This window comes from Candoia aspera, chromosome 3 (assembly GCF_035149785.1).
Source record: "Candoia aspera isolate rCanAsp1 chromosome 3, rCanAsp1.hap2, whole genome shotgun sequence".
Taxonomy (NCBI): Eukaryota; Metazoa; Chordata; class Lepidosauria; order Squamata; family Boidae; genus Candoia; species Candoia aspera.
The window spans coordinates 49,369,677-49,388,294 of NC_086155.1; the positions used below are offsets into that span (position 1 = coordinate 49,369,677).

An 18,618-nucleotide genomic window follows, 5' to 3' on the forward strand; every position below is an offset into this window, starting at 1 on the left:
AGTTCTTAGTGGTATGGGGATACCAAGTCATCTTGTATGCCTCCTGAAGAATCTGTATAACGACCAAGTAGCAACAGTAAGAACAGACCACGGAACAACGGACTGGTTTAAGATTGGGAAAGGAGTACGGCAGGGCTGTATACTCTCACCCTACCTATTCAACTTGTATGCAGAACACATCATGCGACAAGCTGGCCTTGAGGAATCCAAGGCTGGAGTTAAAATCTCTGGAAGAAACATTAACAATCTCAGATATGCAGATGATACCACTTTGATGGCTGAAAGTGAAGAGGAACTGAGGAGCCTTATGATGAAGGTGAAAGAAGAAAGTGCAAAAGCTGGTTTGCAGCTAAACCTCAAAAAAACCAAGATTATGGCAACCAGCTTGATTGATAACTGGCAAATAGAGGGAGAAAATGTAGAAGCAGTGAAAGACTTTGTATTTCTAGGTGCGAAGATTACTGCAGATGCTGACTGCAGTCAGGAAATCAGAAGACGCTTAATCCTTGGAAGAAGAGCAATGACAAATCTCGATAAAATAGTGAAGAGCAGAGACATCACACTGACAACAAAGGCCCGCATAGTTAAAGCAATGGTGTTCCCTGTAGTAACATATGGCTGCGAGAGCTGGACCATAAGGAAGGCTGAGCGAAGGAAGATCGATGCTTTTGAACTGTGGTGTTGGAGGAAAATTCTGAGAGTGCCTTGGACTGCAAGAAGATCAAACCAGTCCATCCTCCATGAAATAAAGCCAGACTGCTCACTTGAGGGAATGATGTTAAAGGCAAAACTGAAATACTTTGGCCACATAATGAGAAGACAGGACACCCTGGAGAAGATGCTGATGCTAGGGAGAGTGGAGGGCAAAAGGAAGAGGGGCCGACCAAGGGCAAGATGGATGGATGATATTCTAGAGGTGACGGACTCGTCCCTGGGGGAGCTGGGGGTGTTGACGACCGACAGGAAGCTCTGGCGTGGGCTGGTCCATGAAGTCACGAAGAGTCGGAAGCGACTAAACGAATAAACAACAAAACATATGATCAGTGACCAGAAAGGACATGTATCTGAGAATCTTAGGCACAAGGATTGTTTTTCTGCATGATCAGTGAAGCTAACACTGTTTTCAATCCTGCATGTAGCCAATGTAGAGCACAGGGCACACTCCCCAAGCTGCTCCACAAATCTTTTAGAGAGCAGGTTCCTGGATGCTTATAAATCTGTTGCATACACATTGAATTTTCTGAAAATAATCTGTAAATTATTTGTATTTGTACATGTATAGAAGCCTCCCCAATGTATATTAACAATGATAAATCTAAGAGTAAAATAACTCCTACAAAAAGAATCAGTGTTTGTACAAAATGCTTCATAAATCTGATGCAAGCAATTCAGTCCTGTTTCATAACTTATGATTTAATTACTTTCTAATAATAAAAACAACAAACCAAGTCAACAGAATAATATTAGCATCTCAGTAGGATTATAAAGTGGGAGCACCCAGAGAAAAATAATCAAGGCTGATACAATCAAATTCACCTCTAATTCCCTCCTCTGAATCTTGAAGAATCAAATCATGTTTTCTTATTCCTGCAGTATTTTATTATTTGTAAATATTTTATTTTATGCTACTGTCCTTAAAGTTCCCTGAAATGATTTATATTTAGCATAGACATAATTAGGGTTCAGAAATAGATCACTTCAAATAGATATTAAGTATTTGAATAAATATATTTAGGCTGTCCTATAATAGATACACATTTCTCTCCAAAAATTGGGGTGCTACATCCTGACATAGAATGACATATCTCACTCCAACCTTCAAGAACAAGATTTTTTTTTATGTAAAATGTAATTTGCTTTGAGTGCTGCACATTGATTTTGGGAGTACTGAATATTTATAAGCACATTACAAAAACAAATTTACCACTTTAGCCTTCAGCTAAGTTTAAAAGCACTCAAATATTTATGCTACCCACAGCCTAACTCATACAAGTTCATTCCTTCTAATTTATTCTCCAGTGAAATAAGCTAATAAGCAGCTTTTCTCAGCTGACGTGTTGCTTTGTGCTTTCATATTTCTATACTTTAAGTCGTTGTGAATGCCATTCAACAAGCTCACTAACTTCAATAGAATCTGAGAAATGGTACAATGCTAGCTGAAAATGGATCAAATTGACAGCCAACTCAGCTCCATCTATCTTACTTCAAGCATCAATACCGAATAGGTCTTTGATTCCATGTAGCTTCTGCTTGAGAAGAAAAATTAGCAGCTATAGCCAGCTTCTCCCTCCCACTTTATTCTGAAATGGTTTGTACTTTAGGTCTAGGTTTGTAGTATTTGGGGAAAAAATTCAATTATATCATCCAATATATAATATTTACAATATATTTTTGTTTTGTCCCCAAATAGTGCTTAAGACACATCCAGTATAGCTACATAGTCCTATTGATTACCTGACAGGGAATGTGACTATCAATAGAAAAAAGGATTGATCTAAGCATGACTGATCCAGCCTAGCATCATAATAACAAGAAATAGAGTCACAGACTAGGAAGCAACATTGGAGAAATAATTAGACAAACTGCTTAAGAAAGATAAGAAAATGTGGTTTTGCTCCTGTGGTAATAAATAATAATCATTTTTATTGTTTCATGTATTTAAAAACGTAGTTATTTTCATTATAAAATGGACGTGCCTAAGTAAATATTTGATTATAATAATGACATACTTTTATCTTAGAGAAAATATCTTAAAGAAGCAACTATTTACAAGATACTAATTGCTAGATCAAGTTATAGAAACATGGTGAGAATTTTTTACAGAATTTCAGACATGAAATAATGTATAATAAAACTGTAGCATCTGTGGCAGTACAACAAAGTGAAAATGACAAAAATAGCTAATTTTATATCTACATGAACACTATTTAATTCCATATAACTGCTTGGTTGAATGATCTATTTAATTATGGTTTCATTTATGAGCTCAAGGTGGTGTACACAGCACTCCATCCACCATGTTTTCTCCAAGGAATAACCCTGGGAAGTAGGCTGGGCTGAGAGAGTGTACCTGGCACAAAATCATCCAGTGCATGTCCTTGGCAGAGGACACTTGAACCTGGTCTCCCTAGTCCTAGTCCAATACCTTAACTCTATACCACACTAGGCTTGAAGGACACTGATTGATCACTTTGCTTTAAGATAAACTAATGGCGTGGGTCCTTATTATCTTCAAGACTGTCTATTCCACTTGGAATCTGTTTGACCCATATGTGTTAGCCAAGATGATGTGTTGCATATTTCCATATACACTCAAAGAGTTTGTGGGGGGAGAGACACTGGATGGCCTTCTTGGCTGGAGACTCTTCACTCTGGAATATCTTGCCCCCCCTAAAGTCAGGATGGCCCTGTATCTTGTCAACATGTAGGAAAGAAGTAAAAACTGTGATTTTCTGCTGGGCCTTAAGTGGGAGAACCCCACTTAAGGTGGATAGCAGTATTAAGGGGCAGTTAGTAATGTGGTTTTTTAAAAATGTTGTTTTAATTGCTGTATTTTGCAACTATAAATTGCACAGAATCAACAGAGTAGATGGCATACTTGTAAATACCAAAGTACTAAGTTTTTAGGGATGTGCAAATTTTACAGTGTCCCAGTTTGAGTACAAAATAGGCCACTCTGTGTGTTTCAGGTTTTAAATATCTTTGCTTCAAATGTAAAGCATCCTCAGAATGCTTGAAGCATCCCATTTCATGCTTGAAACTGGATGTTTCACAAAGTTTCATGCACAAAACATTTAGAAATAAAACATTTTATGCAATTCTATTTTGTTTTATTTTACTTTCTTTGTAGCTTTAGTTTTAAACACCTCCCTCCCTTGATTGTCTTGTCCTATAGAGAAAAAATATTTTTTTCTGAACTTTATAGTTACTACAGATGCTTATGCAGACACTGCATTATAATCAGATTAATAATCTGCCATCCTCTAAATACTTATTTTACACTGAGTTCCACAATTCCATTATATTTTCCCTCTGAGTAGACATACATAAGTCTGCATTATTATTCCCACCTCTAGATCCCAATAAAATCAGTTAAAAGGTTAGAAAAATAATTCACACCTAATTTATTTTATTAGGAACAAAATCCAATCAACTAAATTTGGATTCAGTCCATAAAATCACAGTTCCTGCTCAAATGGAAAGAAAGATTGATTAAGAAGAGAGGAAAAAGCAGTCTGTTATTAAAGAAAAGATCTACTCTGTAAGTATCTCAAAGAACTGCAAAATATTTTTAATAGTAATGACCATTCCATTATACATCTACTATCACTGCTTACTTTTAGATGCAAGTATTAAGCTTACTTTCTTTTAATTTTCAAATAAAGTTACAATTCAAGTTACCATCAAAATATCAATGGAACAAAAGACAACTGTTCTGTTAAGATACATAATTAGTTCTATTAATTATCTACAGTTCTAATATCACTGATCCTCATCAAAGTTTTTAAAGATGATATATGCAAACATTTTGGAAGAAACAGACTAAGTGTTGTAGCATTATTAAAAAGGAATTCTGAAAGCACTTCAGTACTCAGGTTAAAAAAGAACTTGAAGCATTTAAGATAACTACATTTCTGGCAGACTTATTTCTTCAGAATAATAATTTTAGACAGGAGTTAGTAACAATCTCAATAGTAATAGCAGTACTGGTTTCTACAGTGCATGGGACAGTTTCCAGACCAAGAATTCTCATATTCACAGATCATGTAACTTGTAGCAGAAAATGAATCTTATATAGTAATTTGAAACAGACTTTTTGAAAAACACATCCAACCATCACTTGCTGTGAGATGAGCCCAGTACATACCACCGTGTATTTTAAATGGAACATGTTTTATATAAGAATTGCAATTTATCAGAAAGTTTAATGCTTTTATTATTAGAAATGTCACTATAATCTACATAAATAGCAGTTATGTGCAATACTTCTGATTCAGTTGCAAAAAGAAACCCTGGAGCATATGGGGTCACATATGAAACATCTGTGTACAACTCCTTAAAGTATACACATCTTTTCCCAGGATTACACAGCAGCTGTGCTCCCCAAGATACTCGTAAAGAACTTTTCCAAATTGAATTTCCCAGTACTGCACAATCCAAATAAATAATGATTTCATACTTTCAACTCATAATCCACACAATTTAACCTTCCTAATTTATTTGATAATGGATTTTCTTTAATATTCTTTTTAGACGTGGCATGGCATGGCATTTCCCCAACTAAGTCTTAGCTGCTTAATAACAGATCTTCCAATCTATAAAAGGCAGTTTGCACACTCATGCAATGCTGCTTTAAGTCAAAGTAGAATAAGCAAGGAATGCTTTAGTGCTGTAGTGCCGTTTGAAGAATAGCACTTAATCTCAGATGTCTTCTTATCATTCCTTAATAGAACACTGTGATGTGTTCTGTTCTTTCACATATTATGCTGATTTCCCATTAATCCTGGGAATTAGCTATTTTAAGAGAGAATGCACAAACACTCAGGTACTCCCTGACTTTACTGATGCCTTCTCACTAACATAAAGCAGCCCTAGATATACAGTATGACCCACCCTTTTTCACAAGCTATTCTAGAGACAATATGCTGTGCAAATGAATTCCAATGTGACAACTGATTCTGAACAGAGTAACACTGTTTCAGTCACACTGAAAGCTTTTAAAGCTTTTCCTAAATTTTGCATCAAGTAAGCTTAAACTTCTGAATTTGGTTTATAGGTGTGTCTGAATTAATTTTAATTATCTACCACATAAACCAGATGCTGGGATAAATACCACTGCTTCCTACTCTTTCGTCCCTGATCCATTCTTACCAAGGAATTCGTGCAGCAACTTTTATTTTACTAAATAAACAAACAAATCAATCAATCAATCAAGGCTGGTCTTACCTCATCCCACTCTGAAGCAAACGAAGGTGATTTCTCCAGCCTTTTTTTCCCAGTGCTACAATTGGAAAGGGATTCACTTCTGCTCCCCATAGTATTGTCCTCTGTTGGTGAGGTGGTCAAAAGGTCAGAGTCGGATTTTGATAAGCTACGGCTAAGTCTGAGGTCTGCTTTAGACTTGCTTCCTGGATGAACTCTTCCCACAACACTGCTCTTGTCTCCATCCTCAGCACCACCAGGGTGCTGTGGCAAGTGAGGATGTGCTAAAGTTCCAGAATCCAACTTGTCACGGATATGGCGTATGGCTGAATAGACCACTTTATTTTGGTCTGCAGTACTAGACTGTACCGATCCAGAAGCCTCAATATTTTCCAGCTGCATAGCAGTTCCCTCTGTACTTCCTTTGCCCACAGCAGAAATGAGTCTGAAAGGGTCCTCACTTATGTCACACACCGGAGAAGAACCATGCAGCAGACCTGAGAATTGATCCAGTACCTGGGCATCTTGGACATCAGCTTGGCTGTGGCTTCTGTTGAACCTTTTTTGGTCTTCAAAAGGGTAGGAAACCCCCCCAAAATAAAACCCAACACATAAAGATCAATAAAAACAGGACTTTAGCTTTCCTCCGTCAGACAGCGAGAGAGAGAGAGAAAGAGAGAGAGAGAAAGAAGAAAGAACAGTATTGTTCAGAGTACTCATATTTTACCAAAGTTGGAGCATTTATGAAATTCTAAACAGTGGCCTGATTTATGCAATCTGGCAGCCCGCTCTGTTTCATTTTATTCCTGTTAACACTAACAATCAGCCCTTGCTATATAAGGTTTGGAGAAGTGCTAACTATACCCAGCAAACGGGTGGGGGTGGGGACTGAGTCTCCTGGAACATATTTCTATAAAGGCCAAAGTGTTATTTAGAGCAACACTCCCTATTCCTTGGCACAGAGTGCTGGGTGGGGAAAGATGAGCTGCAAACAACCTGCAAATATGAACAAATTCCCCCCTCCTCCCCACAGCTGTTTCCTTCCCTGGTGACTTGAACTCACCTCCTTTTGCAGCAGAAATAATTCCTTTAAAGCCTCACTTCTCATTAACTAATTTCACTACATAAAATGGTCTCTTCTACTGCTGTAGTGAACTTCTGCTTGTAATATGAATTGCAGCTGAAGAGGTAACAGTATAACTTGACTCATGCTTTAATATATTGTATCAAAAATCAGAACCTGATTAAAGCATGAATAATTCACTGGTGTAAATTATGTAAAAGCTTATAGCAAAGAGCCATTCTGAGCAACAATCATTAATGTGTTGCCCAATATTTAATATTGATAAAAGCCAAGTTAAGCAACCTAGGATCTGCACAACAGTACTTTATTCACTGGACAATATCTGAGAAACAGAAAGTGAAGCTTTTTTCTATGGTACTTATCTTAGATTGGACATACAAGCATAGATAAGGGAGAAGGGTACTAACTTCAAATCTAGAAGTGGTAAAAGAAAATTACTCTGGTAGGTTCTGTTCAGCCAAAGTTATGTTAAATTTTTCACTGATTCAGAAAGTACTTATACTTTCTGTACTGGCCCTTTTTATTAACCAGTACAAAAAGTTCAGAACAAATCAGGAAAAGTTCTTTCAATGAAACACCTTATATTGTTATTTCTAAGGATATTTGTTTCTATTTAACATGACATATACAGTATACCTCAAAGCTTTCACAAGGATAAATCACAACTCTTTTCTTACAATATTACGCTATGACTGATACTAATATAATAACGTTAAGCATATTTGCTTTATGTTTTACTGAAACTTGCCCATAGGACCTATTCTATTGGACAGCTGACAAAATTTTGCTTATTGGTAGCTATTCCTAGAGAGCATTTCACAGAATAAAACTACATCCAAACCAGATTTACATTAAGATTCTGGTCTTGCTATGTGTGTAGCAGAGGTAATGCAACAGTGTAAGCTACCATTCACTGTCAAATCTTTCCCACCAAAAGTGTAAATGTCAACTCTCCGGAGGAAGTATAGCGTACCTAAAAGGAACATCTTGTCTGCTTTCAAAGATTTGCTGTGATATGTTAACGGCAAGATATAAGAAAAGATGAGTACAATGCCACTACACTTTACTGTTTGCACAAAATTCTCAATATGGCATCTATACACGGTGTTAACATTTAGCAACACTGCTATCAGAGGGTGGAAAAGCAGCTGACAGTGTGTATCACACACTGGAACATTTCATTCTTCCAAAGGCAGCTATGAAGCCCAACAAAGTGGTCACTGTTGCAATGAAACTGTGGCTGTGTTTCCCATCTCCTGAAAGCAAAACAACAATCAGAAAAATATCTTCCAGCATGAGCAAAGTCCTACGAGAGACATTTGCAAGAATTTTTGTCATACTAGACAAATCAAAGGATTCTTTGCATACATTAAAAGCAAATGCCATTTTTTCTGTGTAGGTTTCTATGAAGTTGGAATGACTCAGAATGAACACCTACCTTTTGGCATCTCTATCACGTGAGATTCAGGACTTGAATATTGTTCAGAATGGCTAGAAGAAAAATCAGAAGAAGCTTGGCAATTCAGTGGCCACTGACCATCCTGAGAAGATAGACCTTTTCGTGACCATGCCTGCAAAGAATCATATATTGTTTAAAATTTAATTAATATTAGATATCATTTATCAAAACTTAACCTTTATACCTCAAATAAAAATTATGTAAGTTAAATATAATGCATATGCTTCTTTACCTTAAGTATCATGCTTCCAAATATTTTCAAGTATTTTATTATACAAGTGCAAACTTTGACAAATGGCAAGAATGGAAGTGTACAAATAACTAACTAACCAGAATTAATATGTTGATCCCAAATGTGGGTCCCCAGATATTTTGGGCATACAACTCTAATCATTCCTCAGCACTTACCATGTTAGCCAGGGATGATGGGAAATTGCTAGGTTAGATTATAAACTTGTTAGATTGTAAGTTAAGGAAAAAGAAAATACTTTCAGGGAATATTGAACCCTTAACCTTTGACAATGCCTGACCCATTTTGAAATTCAGGAACTGACTGTATCAGAAATGTAAAATCTAAATGTCAGATACCATTTTGGAATTTAAACCTGCAGATATGAAGGCTCTATTGCCTATGTTATTCATTGAATTAAATTCTTGGTGGCAACAACTAATCCCACTCTACTATAACACTATCATAAGAAATGCTAAAATGTTTTATGAAAATTTATTTTTAAAAAAAGTACAAAGAATAATTAAATACCTATATGACTTCTGAGAAATTTTCCTTAGACAGGAACCAAAAGCAACCAATCCTTTTAGCTATATACTGCTTCAACCAGAAAGTCTAGATCAGGCCTGAACAACACTTGGCCACAGACCACATGCAGCCCACCAATCAGCCTTATGTGGCCCGCTGGCATTTTTAAAAAACACATTAAATTCCCTGCCACCAAACTTGACTGCTGCTGCCACCCCAAAGGACATCCTGCTGAGTGCCTCGCTGAGACCGCCAGCTCCAGTGCCACCACTGCTCTGCCAGCCACCAAACAGCTGATCAGTGCACCAAGTATGCCTTTGCAGCCACAATTATTTTTATTATTATTACTGTATGTATCAGGTCTTCTTTAAATTATTATTTATTTATTTAATGTATTGATTCATTTAATTTATGTGACCTTTTTCCTTCTACAAGTTGTGCAGGCCTGGTCTAGATGCTTTCTACACTTGGCATTTGTTTCATAATAATAATAGTAATATATGCCGCCCAACTCCCAGTGACTCTGGGCAGTTTACAATTGTTAAAAACTTTTAAGAACAAAAATCAGTACCAAAACAACAACAACAACAAAAAGCACAAAACAGAACAACAACGGCAAAGAAAACAAACCCAGAAAAGAACAAAGAAGAAGAAAGGAGCATCAGTCATTTTGCTAATTATGTAGGCTTACATAGTATTTTAGCTTCTTTAAATGCATAAAAACCAAGTGGATTTGCTCCATAGCACAGCACCTCTGTTAATAAACTGTATGTCCTAAACGCTGCTAAGATACTCTCACAGCACATAAACTTCTGATTCACTGTAAAAAGTATCCAATTTTTCTTCTTCTGAGAATTTTCTTTTTATTGTTTTTACTAATTAAATTAATTATTTAATTAAACAATTTCAGTTATGTTTCAATGTTTGCTATAAAATGTAGGAACTGGAAACATGTACCTTGATAGATCTCAGTAGCGTTTTGCAGAAATGTTTTAAATTCAAACCATCTTGCATCTGAACTGTCTTGAGTTTGAAATAGCCTGTTTCAACAGCAAACAGCTGTCTCCAATTCAAAGCAGGATGCTTTGATTGTTTTGGAGGTGGTTTGAACTTGAAGTAAAGGTAAAGGTTTCCCTTGACATTAAGTCCAGTCATGTCCGACTCTAGGGGGTGGTGCTCATCTCCATTTCAAAGCCGAAGAGCTTTCGTTTGTCCGTAGACACTTCCGTGGTCATGTGGCCGGCATGACTAAACGGAACGCCATTATCTGCCCGCTGAAGCGGTACCTATTAATCTACTCACATTTGCACATTTTCGAACTGCTAGGTTGGCAGGAGCTGGGACTAGCAACAGGAGCTCACCCCGTCACGTGGATTCAAACTGCCTACCTTTTGACTGGCAAGCTCAGCAGCTCAGCGGTTTAACCCGCAGCGCCACCGCACCCCTTGAACTTGAAACTTCCCCAAAATATCGAACTTTGTTGTAGTTTTAAAATGGTTTTCCTTAACAGTACAGCTGTAAACTGTTTTCAGTCACAGACAAAATGTATCTGTTGAATTGTATATATGTGCATTGTTGCATGCAATAGTGTCAATAATGTCAAATCACTACAATGACAATCATCAGCAGAAAGATTTTTCTTCTCCATCCCACATACTGCTCAAATATACTCCAGAAGCCAGGTACTCTCAGAGTAGATTTAGGAAGGAGTGACTGACAGAAAAACAAGAGAAAGTTCCTGAGTATGAGTGAACGTCTGTTGGTATATTGGATTTATTTGTTTATTGCGCACATTTATATTGCTGCCCATCTCACACAAGGTGACTCTGGGCGGTGTACAATATATAATATAATCCATATTAAAATCGTATCTGTCTTACCTGTGGCTGGACACTGCAGCTGGCACCTAAAGATGATTCACCTAAGAATTTAAAAATGAAAATATTTAATATTTGCAATACAAATCTGTCTTTAGCCAATTAGTGTTAAAAGCAGGGCATGCAACTTTGGAAAATGGGACCACCTGAATTCTGTTCTAAAATCCCTATCAAAAAGGATTAATAATTTTTAGCTCTACAGCAAAATGGCTCAACTTTTCCTACATGAGCAACAGCTTATTGCCTAGAGGACTGAGTCATGGAAAGAAAGAAAGAAAGAAAGAAAGAAAGAAAGAAAGAAAGAAAGAAAGAAAGAAAGAAAGAAAGAAAGAAAGAAAGAAAGAAAGAAAGAAAGAAAGAAAGCAAGCAAGCAAGCAAGCAAGCAAGCAAGCAAGCAAGCAAGCGGGAGGGAGGGAGGGAGGGAGGGAGGGAGGGAGGTATGGATAATTAAATACATTCTGTAAGCTTTGTGGAAATATGTCAGAATATCAGATTCCTATCAGATGAGTGGTATAATACTAAGATAGACCATAGTTCATTTGTAATTATAGGCTTTGAATGTAGAATGTTACGTTTTAATCCATGGAATCTTCACCTAAAGTTGGAAAAATCTCTCACTTGAAACCCAGCCGATACAGATATTTGGCTACAAGGGGCTAAGGATAGGATTAATCTAGATTGGATGGACAACAGTGCCAAAGTGAAAGACAGCTCATGAGTGAGGTAGTCCCTAATGTGGTGGAGACCAGCCACTAATCCAGTAGGGGGTGGGTGGGTGTGTTTGCGTGCACGCACATCTTAAAATCAGTGTTGACTCCTGGCAACTGCCTGGACTTGTCCTGCAGTTTTCTTGGCAAGATTTTCAGAAGTGGTTTGTCATTGTCTTCTTCCTCAGGCTGAGACAGTATGACTGGTCCAAGGTCACCCAGCTGGCTTTGTGCCTAAGGCAAGATTAGAATTCATGGTCTCCTGACTTTAGCCTAGTGCCTTTAACCACTGCACCAAACTGGCTCTTTTAATACAATAGGAATAGACTATAATTTCTCTAGACATAAATGAATAATTACTATCACCATAAACTTATACAATTTGATGATGATGATGTTGCAAAGGTAAAGAGAATACCCTGAACTGAAAGTTATCAGGACTTACGCAAAAAGAATGAGACTAATGAGGATATAGGCATCTTTGCATCTATGGATGCTAACCAGTCAATCTGGTGGAGCAATGGTAGGCTCATTTGAATGTAACCATCATGAACTTGAAATACTCACAATGTGGGGCAGAGTCTCGCTTCCATTTTAGGAAATGTAAAATGATTGGAATAAAGTCCCAACCACAATATCCTTACAGAGAAGACACCATACCTCTTTTAGCAATGCTGGGATTGTATCAAGAGGTTGAGTAGGATGCTGAGGAGTATTTCAAGGAACTCAGTCCAGTATCCTCATTCCTTATAGCAAGGCCTTATGAATCTGTGATAACAGAAACCCAATTTGGGAAATGGTGGATCAGTAGATTTCCACATAGGATGCTACAGTATCCTCATAGTTAAAGGAACTGGGTTGCATGATGGGTGCCTTCAGAACTGTGTATCTAATCTTCAAGGAAGAATTATCACCTTTGAGCTTGAGGCAAGAAGCACTCTAGATGGCCAGGCAAGGAATGCTGAACTGTGGAATTTCAGTTTCTATGTTGAAATTGGTAACACCACTGCTGATGTAGGTAGAGGTCCATTATATTTAATTGTAGTCCTGCACTTATGGATCTTATCCAGTTATCATAATTTATCCTCATTAAACAGCCCTTCACTCTTCAAATGGGAAATTCTCAGTCTTGATCCTGCCTCCTGATTCAGTCCAGAAGACACGTGATTTTCAGTATATCTTCTAAGGGTGCCTGCTATGCCTATAATACTTGTTCCACACTGACTCTAACATACCTGGAAATGTTGATTTGCTGTTCAGTTAGTTTGCTTCTGGAAGACCATTGTCCTATCATCTTTGAGATATAAGCTATAAGAGACATTACTTTCTCACCTAAAAAGTGCTAGTACTTCAGTAGGCATGCTCAGCAGCTGGAAATGTGCAGAATTAAAGCTCTGGAGTAGTAAACTTTCATTCATGATTCAGGCTTCTACTATTCCTTAGCCACTGGTACAAATGCACTTTTCCATAGGACCACAATTGAAAACCTCTTTCCATAGGGCCAGGATTGAAAGAGACGAAAGGCTGTGATGTACCAAAAGTAATAATAATCTCTGACTTAGTAAAGGGCCTCAATATGTTTGGAGGTCAGCTCCCCAAAATTCCAAAGTTCATTGGAATTAGCACAGTAACTATGTCATTTTTGAACAGTACTGAAAACAAGGCCTTAAAAGCAGTTGTTCCTGCTTCTTAATCATAAGGCTGAGGGTTCCAACATCAAGAAGGCATAACCTGTTAGTACTGAGGAAATGCTAGTTCCTACCCTGAGCTCTGTGTTGACGGGCCTTCCTGGCATGTGGAAGCAGCAGTATCAGACTCATAATCTCTTATCTTCAAAGGAAATGTGGCTACCTGCAATTGAGGTCCTAGCAGTGGAAGGTGGTGGGAATCTGGAGAGAAGTATTAGCATGTGACAACTGCTATACTAGAGGCTCCCTTCTCTTTTTTTCAGGTCTCCTCCATAGTGGAGAAATGCTTTTCCTTGGTTCCTGAAAGGAATTTATGTATTTTAAATATTTTAAATATTGTAAGCCATCCAGAGATTTTTTGGAGTTGGGCAGCCTCAAAATCTAATAACTTAATTAGATAATATTATGTTGCATGGGGCAGGCCTCCAATGAAAAATCTATGTTCCTAGAATATTTCAAAGAAGCAGTGCATGATGTGAATTCTCATACGTATTATGAGCATCCTAAACCAAGCCAAATCCAAAAACACTGGAAAATTCCTGGAAGCCTGGCACTCAGACAAAGCAGCCATCAACAGATACATAGAGGTAAACAACATTTACATACCATTCAAAAGAGATAATAGAAAAGCCAAAAGACCAGAACACCTCCTTGCCAGCAATCAACGCCCACATATGCAAAAATTAACACTAGGATTAACACCAGACGAACAATCAAACAGCACAGTATACCCTCATCAAAGAACTATTAACTCAGTCAACCAACCAAGCAGCAAACAACAGCCCAATCAAGGAACTCCCAAGGAGAGAACAACACCTCCACCAACACAAGCTGGGCAGTATATAAACAGAGAGCAAGTCCCACTCTCTTTTCGCACTGAAGATGTTGCCTAGTCTGGCAATGAAACATCTGCAAGAAAACAACAAGGCTCAGAGAGCACCAAGGACTCTACTTACATATTATTCATAGGGACCATGATAAAAAAGTACAGAGTCTGCAGACCATTCTCAGACTGCAAAACTGCTGACATTTCTGAAGATGCCACAGTTACTGGGCCAAGAACAATGAGAGTTAATATTCTTTGAGGCCCTGAGATCAAGAGGGTTCTAACAGCAGTAGCTCTTAGAAACTGCATCCTGAGGGGTATGCTCAAAAACTGGCAGTACTGATTTAGCAGTAACTCAAGATGCAGTGGTAAGTGCATATAGGACAAAACAGTTCCCTGATTAATTTTTGGAAATGAGAGTTCTTGATAATGTGACTTTCTTCAAAGCATGTTAGGCAGAAAGAATATATTTTGGGCAATTAAGTCCCACAATTTGAGCGCTTACAAAACAGGACTTGGGCAGTCCACAATCTATTTGGAAAAAATTTACTTTCTTCACCCAGCGCTCTGGGAATGAGATTTTTCCTTGAAATGAGAAATGCAGATGAGGAAGACAAATGCAGAAGAAGGAAACCCAAGATTTTGTCTTCAGCTAAACAGTGAATATGGAGAAGGATCAAATGCTATTGCTCTTTCTGTGGTAGTCTAAAGGAAACTATGAGAAAAAGTAGAAATCACACTTAGGACCATGCACACCGGAGAGAACGCTTCCTGTTGAAAAATCTACCTAAGTTCCAAAAGTTTCCAATGACGCTGTGTACATGTGAGTAATTCATATGTGTGATGCACAGAGACCTGAAAAAGACCTCTCAGTTGTCAAGTGGGCTTATCTGAACAAAGCACAGTAAAGTTTAGCCCTAGTTTATTGCTAAGCTCTGGATAATGAAATATTATAATTATAGAAGAATGAAGAATCATGGGAACTGATGACTTGCTGTAACTCATTTTTACAACATTAAAATATGGTTTAAATTTAGCTGGGAATCCTTCAAATTTGATTATTTTCTCCTACTGTTAGCATAATGCTTTTCTTAATAAATGAGAGTGCATGATTCAGAGGAGTGATGCTATTTTTATGAAGCAAATCGAAAGTGTTCTACTTAAGAGATCAGTTCAATTCTCATTATTTAGTATTGCAATTACTTATTGAAGTCATATACTTATGAACTAAAGAAGTTAGAAAAGCTATAGAAGTACTAAATTAGTTTCTTCTGGTGAAAGTATTGAAGAAAGTAGGTATTCCTCCCTAAAGCTACTTAAGAAATATTGTACAGAAGTCCACTGAAATCAGCTATTACAATACAGAACATTAGTGTGACTTTATAAGTTATGTTCCAGATGAAAAAAATAAAAAGGATGTTAATGGCTAATATCTATATTTGAAAATGCAGTGGGACTATTTTCAAGTCAAAATGCACAGAATCTTATGTGCTACCTTTTCAACAGCAATTGCTCTCATTACTAATTCTTACTTTGTCAGAGTGTTGAGAAACCATTAGTATGTGTAATTGGACAGACAGAAGGAAAAGAAATGAACAGTCAAACCTTTTGCTATTACAGTATGAGTTCATGCTTGGAAAATGAATATATAAAGTATCCTCGAATCAGCTCTTACAACACAACTTCCAGAGAACTGAGTTTATTGTTTCACAAACAAGTCACATTAGCTAGGCTCCTACAGATGCAAGAATTCAGCAGCATGAGAGGACAATGAACACTTTACCTATGTCAGTAAGATATATGTTTGTATACATTGGTTAGGGATGTGCAAAATGGAGAGCGCAAAGTATGTATGCATGAGCACATGAATGGAGAGAGCAAGAATGAATTTGCAAAATAGTTGTGGTGACTCTTGCAAAACACTGTGACTACTTTAACCATTGATCTAGCTTGGTTTTCTATAATAAAATATACGTAAAACAAACATTTAAGTCACTTTCTGTTACCGGGAAGATACCAAGGCAAGAATATTTTAACCAAAGTCTTACGAAAGCAAATTGCTAGATGGCCACACCAAACAAGTCAGTCCCTCTAACTAACCCTCTTACAAAAAAAGCTAGAGCTGTTTCCATTTCTTACCTTCTGCCTGAAACATGCTAGTGATGTGCGTTTTGCAGTAACATTCTTTACCTTTCGTTCTTTTATCCACTGTAATGTGTTTCTTTGTTTCTGCTGTTAGCAGGAGTTCATAAGGATGTTCTTCTTCTTCATCAGCTGTGCTCCCCCTACTTTTTCGCTTGGTGACCAAACCCTAACCAGACACAAAGACATAGTTTACATAAATTAATAATAATTGCATCTCTTATTATTAACTAACAGCGTATGGACTATTTTTCATACCAACTGCAAAACATCAAGAGATTAATATATAAACATACATGAGAAACAAAAATATAATTCTCAGCATTATAGTTCCTCTGTCCCTATAGCCCTATTGAATCACTTCTCCCCATTTATAATTGGGGAAGGCAGAACTGCTGTGTTGGTATGTAAGGATGGAGAATGAATATATAAAAGGAGCATGTATTTTTCTGCACATCTAGCTAAGCCACTGTCTACCTTCAACTGTTCACACTGTTTCCAGTGAGTAAGCTGCAATCGCAGAGGGCTTCCCCAGAAAGCTAGTGCATGTTTTCCTACGTCAGTGAAAGCTGGAGACTACAACAGTTGTAGATTCTGAGCGCCTCTGAAAATTACTCTTCCTTTTGTTTTATCTCATATGCTATGTTTTATGGACAAATTACAAGTCCAGCTTGGTTCAGTTTCAATTAATTTGCTTTCCTCTCCAGTTTTGCACTTTTTCCTATTACGCTCAAACTCAATTTCTGTAAATAGCTTCTGTAAATTGTGAAGTAAAAATCTTACTCTAGAATCAGTTTGATCCCAGTTTGTTCTTATCAGCCATAGTTTAAATTTGGAGTGAACAACCTACTCCTAAGCCTTGGAGTAACATGCCAAGATTGTCCTCCAAAACTGTGGATGCAGCCAAGTGGAGAGAATTTCCTAATATATTTAATTGTGTTTCCCTTTTGTCACTTTGAAGGTTACCCCTATGATTTTTAACAAGTTTGTGAGGCATTTCAAACAATCCTTATTTGCTAAAAATCTTTTAAACTTCTCTTCATAGGCAAGAAAACTGAGGAGGGGGTAAATGTGGAAGATTCATTCCCATAATCGAAAAACATGGTTTCCCATGTTATCTGAACTGAAATTTATTTTGCTGTGAGGAAAGCACTTTTTCTCAAAAGGAAAAACTTCTACCAAATGAGAAACAAAGAACAATTTAAACAGCACACATTTACATATTAATTGAAAATACCTGAAGGACTACCAGATGCAGAATAAATCACGACATAAAATACTGACAAAGTCTGCTGATATGGCAGTTAGAATTACTAATAAACAAATGTTTTCATAAATTTCACATTATCTTCTAAACATATTCACGTGTTGGACATTCCCTCCACCACATCACAAACATCAAGGAGGACACATAAGGATGTTTACCACTGAGGATGCATCATGTTTTTTCTCTTCATGTTCTTCTTCTTCATCAGGGGGAGGTTTTGCAGGAGGTGGTGGACGCTCTCTCTACAAATTTCAAAAAACAATTGTCAATGCCTTGTTTTAAATTCATTTTTGATGCATATTTAACATATTTACTGCATCAAAGCAAATAAGAGACATGACTTGGAAAAGTGTTATTTTGCTTCACTTCAGTACTTTTTTGAATAGAGTTTAATGTTTCATTGTTAATTAACTAACTGCAACATTAGTTTATTATTACATCACAGATCATAGCTCAAGAGAAGTTGTTAATATTAGAATACGATGCAGTGCTTTGTAAACCACACAACTGTATTATACAGACATTGTGATGTCCTCAGGGGCATCCATATCAAGCTCAGATTTCATCAGAATGATGAAACATGCAATGTGACATCATGATGCAAACTCTATTCCTTACATACTTGCATGCAACATCACAATGAAATTACAAAAGTGGAGAGCCTACATTGTGACATCACCATGTACCTTTTGTCACTTGTCTTCCCTTGGACCTCTGTGGACCCCATGGATGTCCTAACTATTTGGTATGCAATTTCTCTAATAACAAAATTGGCATCATTACCATTCAAGAAATATGTCACAGACTAGCACTTGGTAGAGCAGCCATGAAGGCCTTGGAAAAGATATTCCGATGCCATGATGTGTCTATACCCACAAAGTTCAGAATC

At 37.2% G+C, this 18,618-nt stretch overlaps 1 protein-coding gene across 6 annotated transcripts in view; it reads right to left on the minus strand.

The window, feature by feature from the left end:
• Positions 1–18,618, minus strand: part of ANKS1A (ankyrin repeat and sterile alpha motif domain containing 1A) — a 139,996-nt gene that overhangs the window by 73,915 nt on the left and 47,463 nt on the right. For all 6 annotated transcript variants that reach the window (XM_063297612.1, XM_063297615.1, XM_063297614.1 and 3 more), the window contains 5 exons: positions 17,888–17,971; positions 16,511–16,631; positions 11,103–11,143; positions 8,445–8,577; positions 5,947–6,491 (listed from right to left, as the gene is read on the minus strand). In XM_063297612.1, the coding sequence (XP_063153682.1) occupies positions 5,947–6,491; positions 8,445–8,577; positions 11,103–11,143; positions 16,511–16,631; positions 17,888–17,971 (924 nt within the window). The remainder of the gene's footprint in view (positions 1–5,946; positions 6,492–8,444; positions 8,578–11,102; positions 11,144–16,510; positions 16,632–17,887; positions 17,972–18,618) is intronic.